Raw genomic sequence first — 16,081 nt, forward strand, 5'->3', positions numbered from 1 at the left:
AGAACTTTGCCGAAGACGAAACTTTTCTATCCGCTCTGGATAGCGAGCTAGAGAAGTTTGAAACTCTACTTGTTAACTAGCGCAACTACATATTGAATCACCAGATAGGTTTTGACTTCCAAAAAACTTTGCTAAGGACGACATTTCTTTATCTGCTCTGGATCGCGTGCCAGAGAAGTTTGAAGCTTTACTTGACAACTAGCACCACCTAGCCGCAAAATCACCAGCTAAATGTTGAATCATCAGATAGGTTTTGACTTCCTAAAACTTTGCTAAAAACGACACTTTTCTATCTGCTCTGGATCGCGAGCTAGAGAAGTTTGAAACTTTACTTGACAACTAGCACCACCTAGCGGCGAAATCACAAACTTATAGTTGAATCACTAGATAGCTCTTGATAACTAGAAGAACTTTGTCGAAGACGACCCTTTTCTATCTGCTCTGGATCGCGAGCTAGAGAAGTTTGAAATTTTACTTGACAAAGAGCGCCACCTAGCGGTGAAATCACCAACTAAATGTTGAATCACCAGATAGGTTTTGACTTCCTAAAACTTTGCTAAAAACGACACTTTTCTATCTGCTCTGGATCGCGAGCTAGAGAAGTTTGAAGCTTTACTTGACAACTAGCACCACCTAGCGGCGAAATCACAAACTTATAGTTGAATCACTAGATAGCTCTTGATGACTAGAAGAACTTTGTCGAAGACGACCCTTTTCTATCTGCTCTGGATCGCGAGCTAGAGAAGTTTGAAATTTTACTTGACAAAGAGCGCCACTTAGCGGCGAAATCACCAACTAAATGTTGAATCACTAGATTGTTCTTGACTTCCTGAAGAACTTTTCTATCTGCTCTGGATCGCGAGGCGAAGAAGTTTAAAATTTTACTTGACAACTAGCGCCACCTAGCGGCGAAATCACCAACTAAATGTTGAATCACCAGATAGGTTTTTACTTCCTGAAAAACTTTGACAAAGACGACACTTTTCTTTCTGCTCTAGATCGCGAGCTAGAGAAGTTTAAAACTTTACTTGACAACTAGCACCACCTAGCGGCGAAATCACAAACTAATTGGTGAATCACCAGATTGTTCTTGACCTACTAAACAACTTTGCCGAAGACAGCATTGTTCCAAATCAAGTAGATCTTGACATATCCGCATGTGTTGCTACTGGCGAGTGAACATAAGCAATGACTTCTACATAGCGCCTCTATTGGCCAAATTGCCAACTAATTGGATGTTAGTTCACATTGTGTAATAGATCTATTCTAGTGCCACAACTTTGCCAAAGAAAGTATGGTGCTATCTTGTAATACTCTTGATATATTCGCTCACACCCCCAATTAGGCGAAATTCCATAAGCTCTGGGATTCCTACAACACGGAATCCTACTACACCCCTGAACTAACCGTGTAGTAGGAGTACTTTTCCATCTAGTTTGTATGCACACTAGCGCTGCCTATCGGTTAAATTCCTACTTACTTGGTTCGTCACTGGATAGCCCGTGGCCCAGCCAACAACTTTGTCGAATGCACCACACTCTTAAATTATCACGTTATTGAGATACACGCATATACGTTTATACTTTTGCATGCAGTTTGTATGCACACTAGTGCTGCCCAGCGATGGATTTGCCAATTATTTAGTTCATCACTGGACAGCTCTTGATCAACTTTGCCGAAGATACCAAGTTTTTATAAAGCAATATCGCAATAATATTTACAATCCCAAGTATCCCATTTTAATAAGGTACTTGCGTCTCCATCCAGCGACGGGTGGTGACGCCGCAGATGGCTGTTACCACCCTCTTCAACACGCAAAACGTGCAGTGATGCCAATTAAAGAAGTTAGAAATCATGCGAATAAAATGTCCATTGTTTCGAAATTTAATAACGCCCTTATCTGAAGTGCAACTAAAAAGTTGTCTTCTAAATAACAAAATGTTCACTAATATATGCACCAAATCTTCAGGGGGGGAGCGGATTTTTAGAGTTGCTTTAAAGTGCCTTTTTCTTCAAAAGTTTAAAAGTTGGATTTCCCCATACTGAAAAATTAAAATTCCTATATAAAACTTCAAGTCGATTGCGGACTAGCTTACCGATTTTTTAGATCTTTTAAATTTGCCGGGCTTCATTTGGGTCCATTTGCAACCATTTGTGACTATTCGGGATGGTGTTTTCGCAATTTTGCAAAAATCGACACGGCCTAATGCCCAGGGAGCCGAGAAAATCGAGCCCGCCGTCTCAAGATTGGCGATTCATAGCCTTAACCACTAGGCTAACTGGTGCCCCCTACTTACTATGTTATGTATGCCCAACTCGTAATATTTATGTAAATTTTGTCAACCGTTCGGTACATAATAAGTAGTTTCACGATTACAATGTTATATTAAGTTAGTTTAATTTTGCAATGTTTTCGAAAATGGAGGATAAAAACGAAACGAAAAACGTGATAAAATCAGAATGAAAACCGTGAAAATAGGCGAGTGAGTAATTTCTCTAAACTTTTTCGACGGGTCGTTAATCCGTGAACGACCGTTTTCGAATTCGTAGAAATTATTGAGCTCCGTTGATTCACCCTAACCCTAAGTCTAAACAATACCCACTCAATATCGTACGGGTTATGTTGGTTTGTCAGGAGACGCGACCTACACGCACATATGCATACTTTCCCGCCAGCCATCTCTTCCACTCACAGAGTCAGTGCGGGTTGTGTTGAGACAGGTTAGGACGCAGTTTCCTCGGAAACCCTAACTGCGATTGATGGTTTAGGAACGTTGCTCTCGATTCAAAATTTACTCATCCCACTAGCTCGAAAGCAGCCGCGTTGTTTTCCACGAAGGCTCGGTAGCTAACTGCGATATGCGTGAAAATGGAAACACAACTTTTTGCACCACACAGTGGCTGGTTTTCCTGAAAACTCGTTTTTTTTCTTAACACAGGGTTGTTTGATCATCTACATTCTACACATTAGTACATTGATTTTACAATCAATTCCAAGGCTGCTTTGCTTACTAATTTAAATGTATCTGTACAATTATCGAAACTCTGAACCACTGTGTGCCATCCGCCAAAGATGGTGAAAATGATGACTTTGTTTCACCGAGACAATATCATTCGGTTGGATCCCAACCGTATAATGGTTGGTATACAATAGGTAGGCAGGCAGGCATTGGGATGAAAAACTGTTTACACCGACCCGGGAAAACATTTGGTCGGGGCGCTTGCGGCCGTCCGTCGCCATGTCTGGCACTGACAGTCAGTGTACATACCCAACCCAACCCAACCCGTGGCCCCATGTCGGAAAATGAAGTGCGTGCAGAATTTTACGATGATGACGAAAATATGATGAGTGCGATGAATAATGGCAGTGAGTGATTTATGGCAGCTGGCGCTGAATGGATGGTACCGAGATCTGGGCCGCCATGTTCGCCACTTCGGAAAGGTCAGATTTGTAAACTTTACCGAAGCGGGCGAACAGATCCGGCTCAAATCGCGTTCCCCGTTTGACTGAGGGTGACTGAGCTCCGTACCTGTTGACTCCATACGGGAGGCCGTGTTGACCGTGTCGCCAAACAGACAGTATCGGGGCATTGTCAATCCGACGACACCGGCACAGCATGGACCTGTTGATGGTCGGTTAAACAAATGAATTCGTTTCGTAGAAGCACAGCGAAATAAAACCCTCCCCAATATTGTAGTAGAATCGAACGGTTAGGGCTTACCTGTGTGTAATCCGATGCGGAGCTGCAACGGAACACCCGGTAGGTGGCGAACCTTGAAATTGCCACTCTGATGCAGCAGGTCCAGCGCCATGGTAGCAATTTGTTCCGCATGGTCTGGCGTTCGGACGGGTAGGCCCCCAACGACCATGTAAGCATCGCCGATCGTTTCCACCTTGTACACGTTGTAGGCGTTTATGGTGGCATCGAAGCAGGTATACAGGTCGTTCAGTAGGTCCACCACCTGGACGGGCGTGCAGTGGGCGGATATCGTTGTGAAGCCAACGATGTCGCTGAAGTAGATTGTTACTTCGGAGAACTCTTCCGGTTCGACGGCGAGTCCAAGCTTGAGGCGTTCGGCAACGGAGCTGTAAAAAGTGATTGTAAATTGTTATCGTTTTGTTTTTATTGTTTTTTTACAACATATTTTGGAAAGAGGTTGTGTTTTGAGGTGAAGTTCGAGATTGGATATTCAGAAATGTAGCTACGCTACATTTAACATACAGTATTGAGAGCAATTCTTGTTAATTGTTGAACACATGATGCTTAGTTTAATAAAAAATAATATAATACCATGTGAAAGATTTAGCTCAATCGGTTTAACACTTAGCTGGTATAAACTTTATGAAGATAGTAGTTGGTACCCTAAGGAACTAATTTATAGAAGATCATACAATCCCAAAAACTAAATTTAGATGCAATTTCAGCCAACAACGAAAGGAGGCCTAAGATCTGCACCCTATTTTACCCCTGGTTGTTGCATACAGAATCGTTCGAAATTGCGCGCGACATCATAGGCGGCCATGCAATCTTTTTCAATAGCTCACACACGTGATGGTAATGTAGGAAGAATCTCTGAAGGAATTCCAGAAGGAATCCCCGAAGGAATTCCAGGAGGGATCCCCGAAGGAATGGCAGTAGGAATCTTCGAAGGATTTCCAGGAAGAATCTCCGAATGATTTTCAAGAGGAATCCCCGAAAGAATTCCCGGATCTTTGAAATACTTCCAGAGGCAATTTTTTCAAAGAGGGGTAAGGGATTTCCAGTAGGAAGTCCAGAAAGATTTCCTGGAGAAATCCCCGAAGGATTTTTTGAATCCCCGAACAAAAAAACCTGGAGGGATGCCAGAAGGATATCTTGGAGAAGAACCCCAGAAGGAACTAATGTATGAAAGCCTGATGGATCTTCTGGAGAAACTCCTGGAGGCATCCATGAACCTTCTTGGACAAATCTCCGAAAAAACTTCAGGAGTCATCCCTGAAAGCATCCCTAAAGGCATTTCTCAAGGTATTCCCTGAAGGTGTCCTGGAGGAATCATAGAAGGAACTCCTGGACTGGTCTATGAATCAACTTCTGTAGGAATTCCTGAAGAAACTTCAAAGGGAATCCCTGAATTATCCAGGAGGTATCCTTGGAAATCCTGAAGAGATCTCTAAAGGAATTTCTAGATGACTGCACGGATCCCTGAAACGCATGGAGGAATCATTGAAGGAACTCCTGGCCTAATCTCTGTAGGAACTCGTGTAGGAATTTCTGAAGGAGCTTCATAAGGAATCCTTGAAGAATCATTTCTTAAGGACCTCCTGTAGAAATTCTTGAATGAACTTCTGAAGGAATCCTCGATGAAATACCTGGAGGCATGCATGAATCCTTCTGGAGCTACTATGAAGATCCCTGAAGAAAATCCTGAAGAGATCACTTAACCTTTCAGGACGCTCGGCATCAAGCAGCTCAAACTGCACCACGCTCGCGCTGTATAGGACGAGCGAAGTTTTTTTTTGTAGTATTGTACTTTTCACAACGGCGCGCGTCCCGAAAAGTTTAGGAACTTCTAAAGCAGTTCCAGAAAAAAAAACTATTTTACGGCAGGAACCCTCGAAGGAACTCCTGGATTTATTTCTGGAGGAACTTTTGTAGGAATATCTGAAGAGAAATCCCTTAAAGAAAAAAAATCTCCATGAGGCATCCCGAATGAATTCTAAAATAAATCCCCGAAGTAATTTCAAATGGATTTTAGAAGGAACACCTATAGGAACCCTTTATCGAACTCCTGGAAAGATCCCTGAAGAATTTCCTGGAGCAATCCCTGAAAGAACTCCTAGAGAGATCGATAAAAGAGCGGCAGGAGAAATCTCTGATTGGATTTCTACAGGAGTTCTTCAAAGAACTCTTGGGATAATTCCTAAAGAACACCCAGCAGGAATTCCTCAGGGAACTTCAGAAGGAATTCCTGAAGGTTCTGCTAGAATAATCTACATAGGACCTCCTATGGGAATTCTTAAAGATTGTTCTGGATGAATCACCGATGAATCACTAGAAGGCATCTCTGAATCATCTGAACTCCTAAATAAATCTCTAAAACAACTAGGGAAATACTAAAATGAAATTTGAGAGAAATCTTTGGAGGAATTTTTAAAGGAATCATTGAAGGAATCTCCAAAAAACTCCAGTAGGAATCCATGAAGAATTTTTTGGAGGAATCCCTGATGGATCTCGTGGAGGCATCACTGAACCTTTCTGGAAAAATCACTCAAGAAACTTCTAGAGAGATGTGAATGATGAATGATCAATGATGTCTAATGAAAACAAAACCAAGAGTTTCGTTTTTGAATGGAATGGTTTGCATAAAACAATGAAAAAAAAAATAGACAGACCACTGTTCGGATGAGCATAAGGGCAAATATTAAGTGTTTTCTTTTTGTTGGTTGTCTCTTTATAGTATTATTTCCGAAATTACGATCCGTTTTTGGATAATCTCATGGTGATCCGCTAGAGAACGGCTTTGACTTTTGAATATGAATTATCGGTTTTCTCTTTCGTTGATGCTCATATTATTTTATAATTAACAAATGAGAAAATTTATAATTAACAAATTATGAAATTTTTTTATCTCATCTTTAGGTAAACTTTTTTTTGTTCGTGCACTGATATTCGGTGTGAAAAAAAATGAAAATCGGCAACAGTGTTTTGCGTCGGCGTGAAACAAAAAGTGTCCGCGGTGGCGGCGCACAGGTTTACACAACCCTCCCCCTCCTTAAACACCCCTGCGACCCTTCGAAGTCTCTGAAAAAGTCCCTGTAACGCCTCCGAAACCCACTGAAAATACGATTAAACTTTCTGATATGCCTCCGAAATCAATAAAACTCCTTCGGAACCCTAGACTCACACTAGACCCTCGAAACTCCTGCAAATACTCCTGTAACGCCTCCGAAACCTGCTGAAAATCCACAGAAACTTCCTAAAGAGCCTCCAAAAACCCCTCGGACCACCAGAGGCCCTCCGATTCTTCCGATAACGCCTCCAAAACCCGCTCAAAAATCCAATGAAACTTTCTGAAAGCCCCTCGAACCCCCTGTAAACCACATTAAAAAAACTCTGTTACACCTTCGTAATCTACTGCAAATCTTCTGAAAAACTTTCTAAAATGCTTCCAGAAGCCCCCACGCAACCGACCTGAGACCCTCTTATACCTCCGGAAAAGCCTCCTCTTACACTCTCTGCATCCGAAACCCTTTCGAAACCTCCTCGGCCCCAATAATGTAACGTACCTGAGATGCTCCAAAATCCCTGAAAACTCCCCTGTATCGCCTCTGAAACTTGCTGAAATTCGTCTGTAATTTCCTGAAATGCTTCCGAAGTCCCACTGAAACTCTCTCCGACCTTCTGTAATACACCCCTTGGAAACCAATGAAAACCCTCCTGACACCCTGTCCGTCCTCATATAACGACCCTCCAAACCCTCAAAAAACGTCCCATGTAGCCCTCTGTAACGCCTCTCAAATATCTTGAATCGCTCTGATATGCTTTTAAACACCTTTGAACTCCTTTAAAAGCCCTCTGTAACTTCTCATAACCCCCCCCCCCCCTCCATGCACTTTTAATCTCCAAGCCATTCGCACTTCTAAAACTTGTTTGCAACCTTGAAATCAATTTTGGTAACAGGACCCATTTAGGTAAAAAATCTACATGGGCTGGCTGTCTCCGTCTCATTACCTGATTTTGAGAATATACAGGAATATTTTTTTTGAATTCTGAGCGGAGTAAGGCCGGTCGGTGGTCCACTGGATCAGATTGGGAAAAACAAATGACCAAGTACGATTTGCACCCTCCAGCCTCTCCCATAAAAAGTATTTCAGTCGAAGTTTGTATATCTGGTCGTTAAATGAATTAGGTTCCGATGTTTAAGCTTAAAAGATGTGTTCTTTAAGTTCTTGGAATATTCAACAGTTCTTAATTATGAAAGTCTACGTTAATATGTGTTATTTTCAAATGATTTGAAACACGAGATTCGGTTTGGTTTGATTGCTGACCTCAGATGTTATTACAGTCACTTCCCTCTGAGCACCTGTTGCCTTTTTACCAGCGGCCATAATTTTTGGCATCCGACCTTACAGAACACGGGTAATCGAATCGTAAATCCAGAACTCTGGCGCGGCGGACCTCTTACACTGTAGGTACCTTTCGTGGGATTAAATGAGCGAAAATTTAAAATAAAATCAAAAAGCTAGCGTAGGTAGCGGTAGTTAAAAGGCGAAACCCTTCACAGGGAGGAGGTTAGCGAGGTCTCCTTTGAGGGGATCGGAGACGGTAGGAAGTAGCTGCACACGTAGTGCCAGCGTAGAGTACCTCATTTCCTCCAGGCTAGTATGTCGGGTGAGCAAATGGACGGAGCGGGAGCGTGCTTGATGAGGACCTTCAACAAAAATAGAGATGGGCTGGTAGCCTGGCAGGACCAAGAGAAACTCGTGGCAACTGCGAGCAGTGGCAACGTGGCAGAACCCGTGAAAATAAAAGGTTCCGAAGTTTACCAAAACGGAAGCCTTCGCTTTCGCGTGTGGCTCCAAAAGTGTGGAGGATACTATTGCTTACGACTAGCAATCGTAAAAGCGTGTGAGACATCCGTCAGGTGAGGAGCTACCAGCCGGCGCCCGCAAGGCTAGGTGATCGATCCCGAAGAACGGTAGTAAAGTCGGCAAGTTCCTGCCAGACGTCCCGGGAAGACAGGAAGGCTGGACCTAAAATAGCCTACCCTTATCGGATCCAAGGGAATAGATGTTGTGACCACTGATAGGTCATCAGCAACCACAAGTTAGGGCGAGTTAGTGGGAGGACGCCTCCTGGACCAAAGTAGAGCGGAAGAAGAAGACAAAATCGCAGGTGGTGCAGGAGCGTAGGGATACCAGGCCTAGGAAACGAAGGAGGGCAGGTGCCAAGTGTAGAAAGGGTGACGCGCTGAACAGTCCAATTATTCGGAAGTCTTGAAGGCGATAAGGAGCGATGCCAAGCTCGGGGATCTAGGAGCCGACGTGTGCAGTATTAGACGTACTCGTACAGTTAAAATGATCCTCGAGTTCAAGCACGACAAGGAATGCACCGCCTACTAAAGCCTGGCGGAGAAGAACCTTGGAATGGAGAAGCCGTTTCACGAACCAGCGGGGCCAGATCCTGCTAGAGACACTGGCCATGCTAGATGTCGATCTGGTTAATGTCGGTACTAAGTGTACCTTTAGTTCACGGGTTCCCAACTGATGGTCCGTTCAGAGGGGCCGCGATATTACCAAAAAAATGTTAAATTTTCATTTTATTTTGTGCAAATTATACCAATTTTTAATTATGTATACCGCCAACCCCAAAAGCCACAATTTGAGGAACAAATTTTCAGTATAAAACGCCTTCATGAGAAAAAAATCGGTTGCGCTGCTATTTTCAGCAAGGACTCAAATTTAATGCACATGTCATTATGTGAGTGTCGAATAAAATAAACAAAACGTATCATTCGTCGTCGAAAATCCCTCCCACAGTACATTTCCGGCTACGTCACTGTACCCAAACAACTCGGTTTCGTTAATTTAATTCATATTTTTTCTAAAAATTTTCATTGGGCCCCAGATGTTTTGACAATTCTTAAAGGGAGTCGCCACCTGCAAAAGATTGGGAACCCCTGCTTTAGTTGGAACGGGGCGGAGTCAATTATTGACGTTGCCTTTAGTAGTCCTGGCCTAACAAGTAATTCGAACTGAGGGTAGACGATGGCTACACTCACAGCAATCACCTGGCGCCACAGTATCGACTACAACAACAGCAGGCAGCGGGTAAAGAAAGAGGCTGCTGGGCCAAGGCCAAGCCCTTGTAAGTGGAAAACGTCGAGGTATTCTAGGAGGCGTTCCATCGTGAGCTTAACCTACTCGGTTTAAGCGGGGACGAGCTGGTAGCGGTGCTTTCGCGTTCATGCGCTCATGGTGACCATGCCAAGGCAGCGAGCACGATCTGAGGAGGAGCAAAACGATCGGAGTGTAGTGTTCGCCACTGCAAAAGTCGCCCTGAAGACTGAAATAAGGGCAAATAAAAATGCCTTTTTTGAGGGTGTCTGTCAGAGTGCCAATGTGAATTTCTGAGGTGACGCCAACAGGATCGTGATAGCCAAGACGAGAAATGTAATGACCCCTATAGAACAATCTCCAGAGATGTTAGAGGGATCATCGAGGAGCTTTTTCTGCATCATTATCCTAGTCCATCGCTTCCTTCCGTAGTAGGACAGCCGTGGACTGGAATTGGTGATGAGGAGAGGGTCAGCGATGCGGAACTTGCGGGGATAGCAAAGTCCCTTAGAGTAGGTAAGGCCCCAGGTCCGAACGGAGTTCCGGATCGGGCCTTAAAAGCAGCTATTGCTCCCGAGATGTTCAGGTATGCTATGCAGAAATCCCTGGACGAGGGAGTTTTCCCAGTGGTTTGGAAGCGGCAGAGCCTGCTTCTATTGCCAAAGGCGGGGAAATTACCCGGAGACTCATCGGCATATGAACAAAATATGCTTGATAGACACGGCGGGGAAGGTGCTAGAAAAGATCATCTTTAATAGAATTTTGAGGCACACCGAGGTGTAAATGGTCTCTCGAGAAACCAGTTCGGCTTCCGGAAGGGGAAGGCAACCATAGACGCTATCCTTTCGGTTCCAAAAATCGCGAGAAAGCGCTCAGCGTAAGAGAAGGGGGAAACGCTACTGTGCAGTATTGACTCTAGATGTAAGGAACGCGTTCAATAGCCCTAGTTCGGCGGCTATTTCCGATGCGCTCTTGCGTCTGCAAGAGAGGCTCCACAGCTATAGTGACACTGTCCTGGATGATGCCCAATAGCTCTGCAGTGTATGCTAGTAGGCTTGTGGCTAGTGCTGCCTCGTCCGTACTAAGGTATGAGACCCGGCTTGTGGCACTGTGCAAAATAGCAAAAGTTATAGTGATAAGCTGGAGAGTACTTATAGATTTATGTACCTGAGGTGGTGAGCACGTACCGTACCGTGTGACACAATGCGCTTTTCGTCGTCACTGGTATGGTGCCTATCGGTATTCTTTTCGGAGAGGACTTAGAAGAGTGCTTCAAAATGCGCTGCACAAGAGGCATACGCAGGGTTGGCTTCCATGGTGAAATGGCAACGCGCGTGGGACAGTTCCACCAAAGCAAAGAGGATCCACAGATTGAAACCGAGGGCAGATAGTTGGGTTTATAAATGCTATGGGGAAGCAACATTTTATCTGACTCAGGTCCTTTCAGGCCATGGTTGCTTCCAACAGTATCTATATCATTTCGGTTATTCGGGCTCTCCCGAATGTTCGGTTTGTGCTGATTTAGAGGAAACGACGGAACACGTTTTGTTCGGGTGCCCGCGTTTTCGCACAAATGCTTGCCACATGCTGGGAGGACACAACTCTGAACAATCTTATCTAGAGGATTTGCAAGTTTGGCTGGAATGCCGTTTCATCGACTATCGCCTACATCGTCTTGGAGCTACAAGAGGAGGTGGTGCGTGGATTCGGAGAACAGCTGGTCCAAGGGTTCGGAGTTGGATACGCAGGACATACCGATGCCCTGCGGTCAAAATCGGCCCTTACAGTGATTAAGTGGTCGCTGGGAGATTTTGTTTTATTCTTAGCCACTTAACCTATTTTACAGCTCTTTTGTCCACTAGGGCACTACGTGAGCGATTCCAATTGGCGGCTGCACTTACACTTGTACAGCGCCTAAATGTATTCTATTATATTCTCATTCTACTATATCGAACTGGTTTGCCTTTTGCTGCTTTCACTTTTTCTACCCTGGCCTTGGTAGAATCATGAGCACGATGATGGAATGATGTGTGGCTGTTGTTCCTTTTCCAGTCCGATTGTGGGTAGGTCATTATGGGTTGCCGTTCGCCGATATCCAATTATCCGGGTCCGTTTGAGCTATTAGAGTTCAGAAGAGGGTCAAGTGCCAGCCGCTCTCGGGGGGAAGAGCAACTGACGAAGTGCCGGGGCTGGGATCGAACCCATGACCATCCGCTTATGAAGCCGCTGGGAGATTATCCCGGTAACGTTGCTGTCGTGGCGTCGGTTTACTTGGTTGGATCCAAACCCGCGATTGGAAAGGGGTCAGTAACTCCTTCTTGTGCTAGCTTTTAGGGCCTGAGCCTTCCGCAGGTCAAATAGCGGTGCACGCAGTATCGGCTCTTGATGCTTGCAGAACAGTTGGGCGCGAGCATGGTGGTTCACCCTGCCCTCATTCCGAGGACATAGGGTGTGGTAAGAACCAACCGGGAAGCTGGTTAAGCGCTAGTATGCTACATTGATGGACTCCTCATAGAGAGTCATCGTTCTGGTCGTTGCTGCAGGTTACGCAGCTAGCCTTGGGGGTGCGATGTACACTAGCTCCTCTCTGAAGCAATGCCTTTTTGGTGGTTCCGGAGAGATGTACGGTTTAGCGGTAATGGCAATGTGTTTAGGGGGTCGGCGGTGTAGTCCTGTCTCCTGTTTTGCCTGTAGGAGATGATCCCCGACCTCACGCTACGTGGATCAAGGCCTTTCAGGATTCTGTTGAGCAAATTTTCCCCCCAGTGCTTAGAGAGGATAAAAAGCTAAGCTAAGCAAAGATAGCTTCCTTAACCGTTATGTCGCCGACATAAGCTTTTTTTCTACACCGTGTTTTTAAATGAGCGCTGGGTACCCTGGTACCCTGTCGGTCACATAAAGGGTTAACATTAATAAAAAAAACTGCATTTTAAGATGTCTCATTTTTATTTAAGCTCATCTTGCACGAAGCCGACGATATATGTACGACTTGGCGCAACTGTTCATATCAAGCTGATTCTAACTAGATATACATTGAAAAAGAAATGCCCCTCATCATTGACCTCGCCATGACACACCTACATTTATACTTACCTCGGCAGCATCCGGTTAAGCAGTGATTCAGTCTTTTTCCGTTCCATATCGAGCTGCTCGGTTCGCTCCCGGATCAGCTCCTCCAGGTTGTTGGAGTACTTTTCCAACATTTGAAACATGGTGTCCACAAAGTTGACCTTCCGGCCGTGGTTTAATTGCTTGAAGCGTTCACAGATCCTGCAGGGTGGAAAAGTGGCAGTATTCAAAAACTAAGTTTGATGTCGGTTATTGTGAATGTGTCTGTGGTTTTCCCGAACAGTTGTGTTATTTTGTTTTCTAACTTTACTTCCCATTACAGTTTGAAAGAAGTATAAAACAAATCAGTAACAAATTTTGAAAACGACGTATAATCAATGCTACACCATTGACTATACGTCGTTTTCAAAATTTGTTACTGAAATCATGTTTGCAAATCGCTGCTCGAAATTAGAAAAAGGCAAATAAACAAACATAAATAATCAATACTTCTTGAAGCGCTCATGATACACTGAACTGAAGCAGCGACTGCCTCAAAGGGAATGTATTTATACTACTTTAAAAAGCCAATTATAACACAATGTACTGATTCTCTCAATCCTAGTCGGGACAATACCACAGAGATGTCCAAGCAAACATCGCATCGCTTCTTACATTACGAAATCAGGTCGCATTTCGGGACTTTCGGCCCAACACTGCCGCATGATATTAATTGCCTCCGGCGGGGCGGCTCCCTTCGACACGGACGGACGTATGAGTGGGGGAGGTTTTTTGATTTTCGCTATAATTTCCTCCGGCGACAGGGACAGCATGCAGTACGGCTCCCCCCGGACGACCACCTCCTGCATGATGATTCCGAACGCGTACACATCGGCGGCCTGCGTGCCTCCCTTGGGGTACGCTTTGACGGCCCGCAGTGCTTCCGGTGCTGTCCAGAGCAAATCTTTGGCACTTTTCGGCGGTGGCGTAATGCCTTGCGCGTCGTAGAAGCTCAGCATGCCGTAGTCGGTGATTTTCAGCACCCACCGGGCGTCCACCACGCAGTTCCGAGACGAGAGCGAGCCGTGAACCCGGATAGGCGAACCGTGCAGGTATCGCATTCCACGTACCAGGTCTGTTAGCAGACTTAGACGAAAGGACCAATCGAGCTTGATTTCGTCCATGATGAGCACATCCTGCAGCGAACCACGGGAGCAGTGTTCAAACACCAAAGCCGTTCGGGTAGGTTCGTTGAGCCAACCTGAAAATAGAGAGGACGAAACAATAGATGGTCAATAATTGGCGAAGGCTTCAGTGATAAGGACGAGTCAAGGGATTCCATGATGTTTAAAGAATATTTGATATAGTCTTTGAAAGCGTAGTCAGTGGAAATTTTGTCAGTGTTATTAAGGTGATTTGATTTAGTAAAATGAAATATTTTGCTTGAGTCGGTAACATAGATGTTAATTGATCAATTTACCTTTTGATTGTTTAGAAAAATAATTCCATGCCTAATGGCTCGCAGTCAAAAAAGCCCAAAATTGCATATTTTGCCCTATTGATTGAGGTATGGCTAAAAATTGTGACGCGCTGGAGCAAATCTGAGCCCGGATTTGGATTCAGCGACCCAAAATCTGTCAGAGACACATAAGTTTGCTCTTGAGACAGACCAAAATTTAATTTTTGTTACGCTGTGTAATTGGAGGATTTCCTGGAGGCATACCTGGAGGAATTCTTGGACGAATGCCTGGAGCATTCCCTGGATAAATTTCTAGAAAAATCTCTGGATGAATCCGACGAGGAATTCCTAAAGGAATTCCCAGATATTCCAATTTCTGAAGGAATCGCTGGGGATTACGCTGGAATCCTGGGGGATTCCTGAAGAAATCCTTGAAGGAATTCCTAGAGGAATCTCAGGAGGAATTCATGCAGGAATCCCTCGAGGAATCCTTGGAATAGTGCCTGTATAAACTTCGGGAGGAGGATTTTCTGGAGAAGTTGCCGTAAAAATTTCTAAAGGAATTTCTGGAGGAATTCCTGTAGGAATTCCTGGATCAATTCCTGGAGAAATTTATGCATGTAATTCCTGGTGGAAATTTCAAAGATATTTCTGGAGGAGTCCCTGAATGAAAAATGGAACTAATGCCTGGATGAATCCCTGGAGGAACATGTGGAGGAGTCCCTATATAAATCCCTGGAGGAGCTCCTTGAGGAATACCAGGAGATAGTCCTAAAGTAATTCCTGAAAGTATTCCTAGAGCAATTCCTTAGAGGAGGATAGGATTCCTTAGAGGAGCTCCTGAAGGAATGCTTAAAATAATCCCTGGAAATCATGCTGGAGACATGCCTGTAAGAATTCCTGGAGGAATATCTAGATAAATTCCTTGAAAAAACTCCAGAGGAACTCCCGAAGTAATCCCTGGAGGAATCCTTGGAGAAATCTCTGGAGGAATTTCTGAAGGATTTTCTTGGAGAATTTCCAGGTAGAACTCCTGGAGGAATTTCTGGAGGAACATCTGAAAGAATTCCTGGAGGGATTCCTGGAGGACATTCTGTAGGAATCTCAGGTAGAATTTGTAAAGGAATTCTTTGAGGTATCTCTAGAGGAATACCTGGTGGTATCTCTGGAGGAATTTCTAGGGAAATCTCTAGCGAGGAATTCCTAGACGGATCTCTGTAGGATTTTTAGACGAATCTCTGAAGGAATTCACAGAGCAATCCTGGAACAATTCCTGGAGGAATTTCTGGTGGAATCCCTTGAGGAATTCCTGGAGGATCAATTTCTGAGGGAATTCCAAAAGGAGTTTCTGAAGAAATCCCAGGAGGTAGTATTGAAGAATTCGCTGAAATTCTTGAGGACATCCTGAAGGAATCCTTAAAAGAGTACGTAGTGGAGCTCTTGGAGGAATCTCTGGAGGAGTTCCTGAAGAAACCCCAGGACTAATCTCGGAAGCAATGCCAAGAAGAATTCTAAAGGAATCTCTAAACACTTCCTGGAGGTGTTTCTGAAAAAAATCCAGGAAGAATTCCTGGAGGAACCCCAAGAAGAGTGTTTGAGCTTGAGCTTGAGCTTGAGCTTGATTGACCGCCCGCAGTTGCTACTCCAGTATCGCCAGATTAGCTATACTCACACGAGGAACCAATGAGATATGGCTGCTTGGAACTAACAGGCATCTTCAGTGTGTGAGCGTTGGTGGTCTTGTATTTTTAGGCGAC

General features: G+C 44.5%; 1 protein-coding gene across 1 annotated transcript in view; it reads right to left on the reverse strand.

The window, feature by feature from the left end:
* Positions 1 to 2,981: 2,981 nt before the first annotated feature.
* Positions 2,982 to 16,081, reverse strand: part of LOC109400375 (uncharacterized) — a 533,446-nt gene continuing 520,346 nt past the window's right edge. Inside the window, 6 exon segments of the mRNA XM_062860635.1 lie at positions 2,982 to 3,607; positions 3,609 to 3,623; positions 3,723 to 3,756; positions 3,759 to 4,087; positions 12,911 to 13,087; positions 13,541 to 14,126. Of these exon segments, the coding sequence (XP_062716619.1) occupies positions 3,187 to 3,607; positions 3,609 to 3,623; positions 3,723 to 3,756; positions 3,759 to 4,087; positions 12,911 to 13,087; positions 13,541 to 14,126 (1,562 nt within the window). The 3' untranslated portion in view covers positions 2,982 to 3,186.

This window comes from Aedes albopictus, chromosome 3 (genome assembly GCF_035046485.1).
Source record: "Aedes albopictus strain Foshan chromosome 3, AalbF5, whole genome shotgun sequence".
Classification (NCBI taxonomy): Eukaryota; Metazoa; Arthropoda; class Insecta; order Diptera; family Culicidae; genus Aedes; species Aedes albopictus.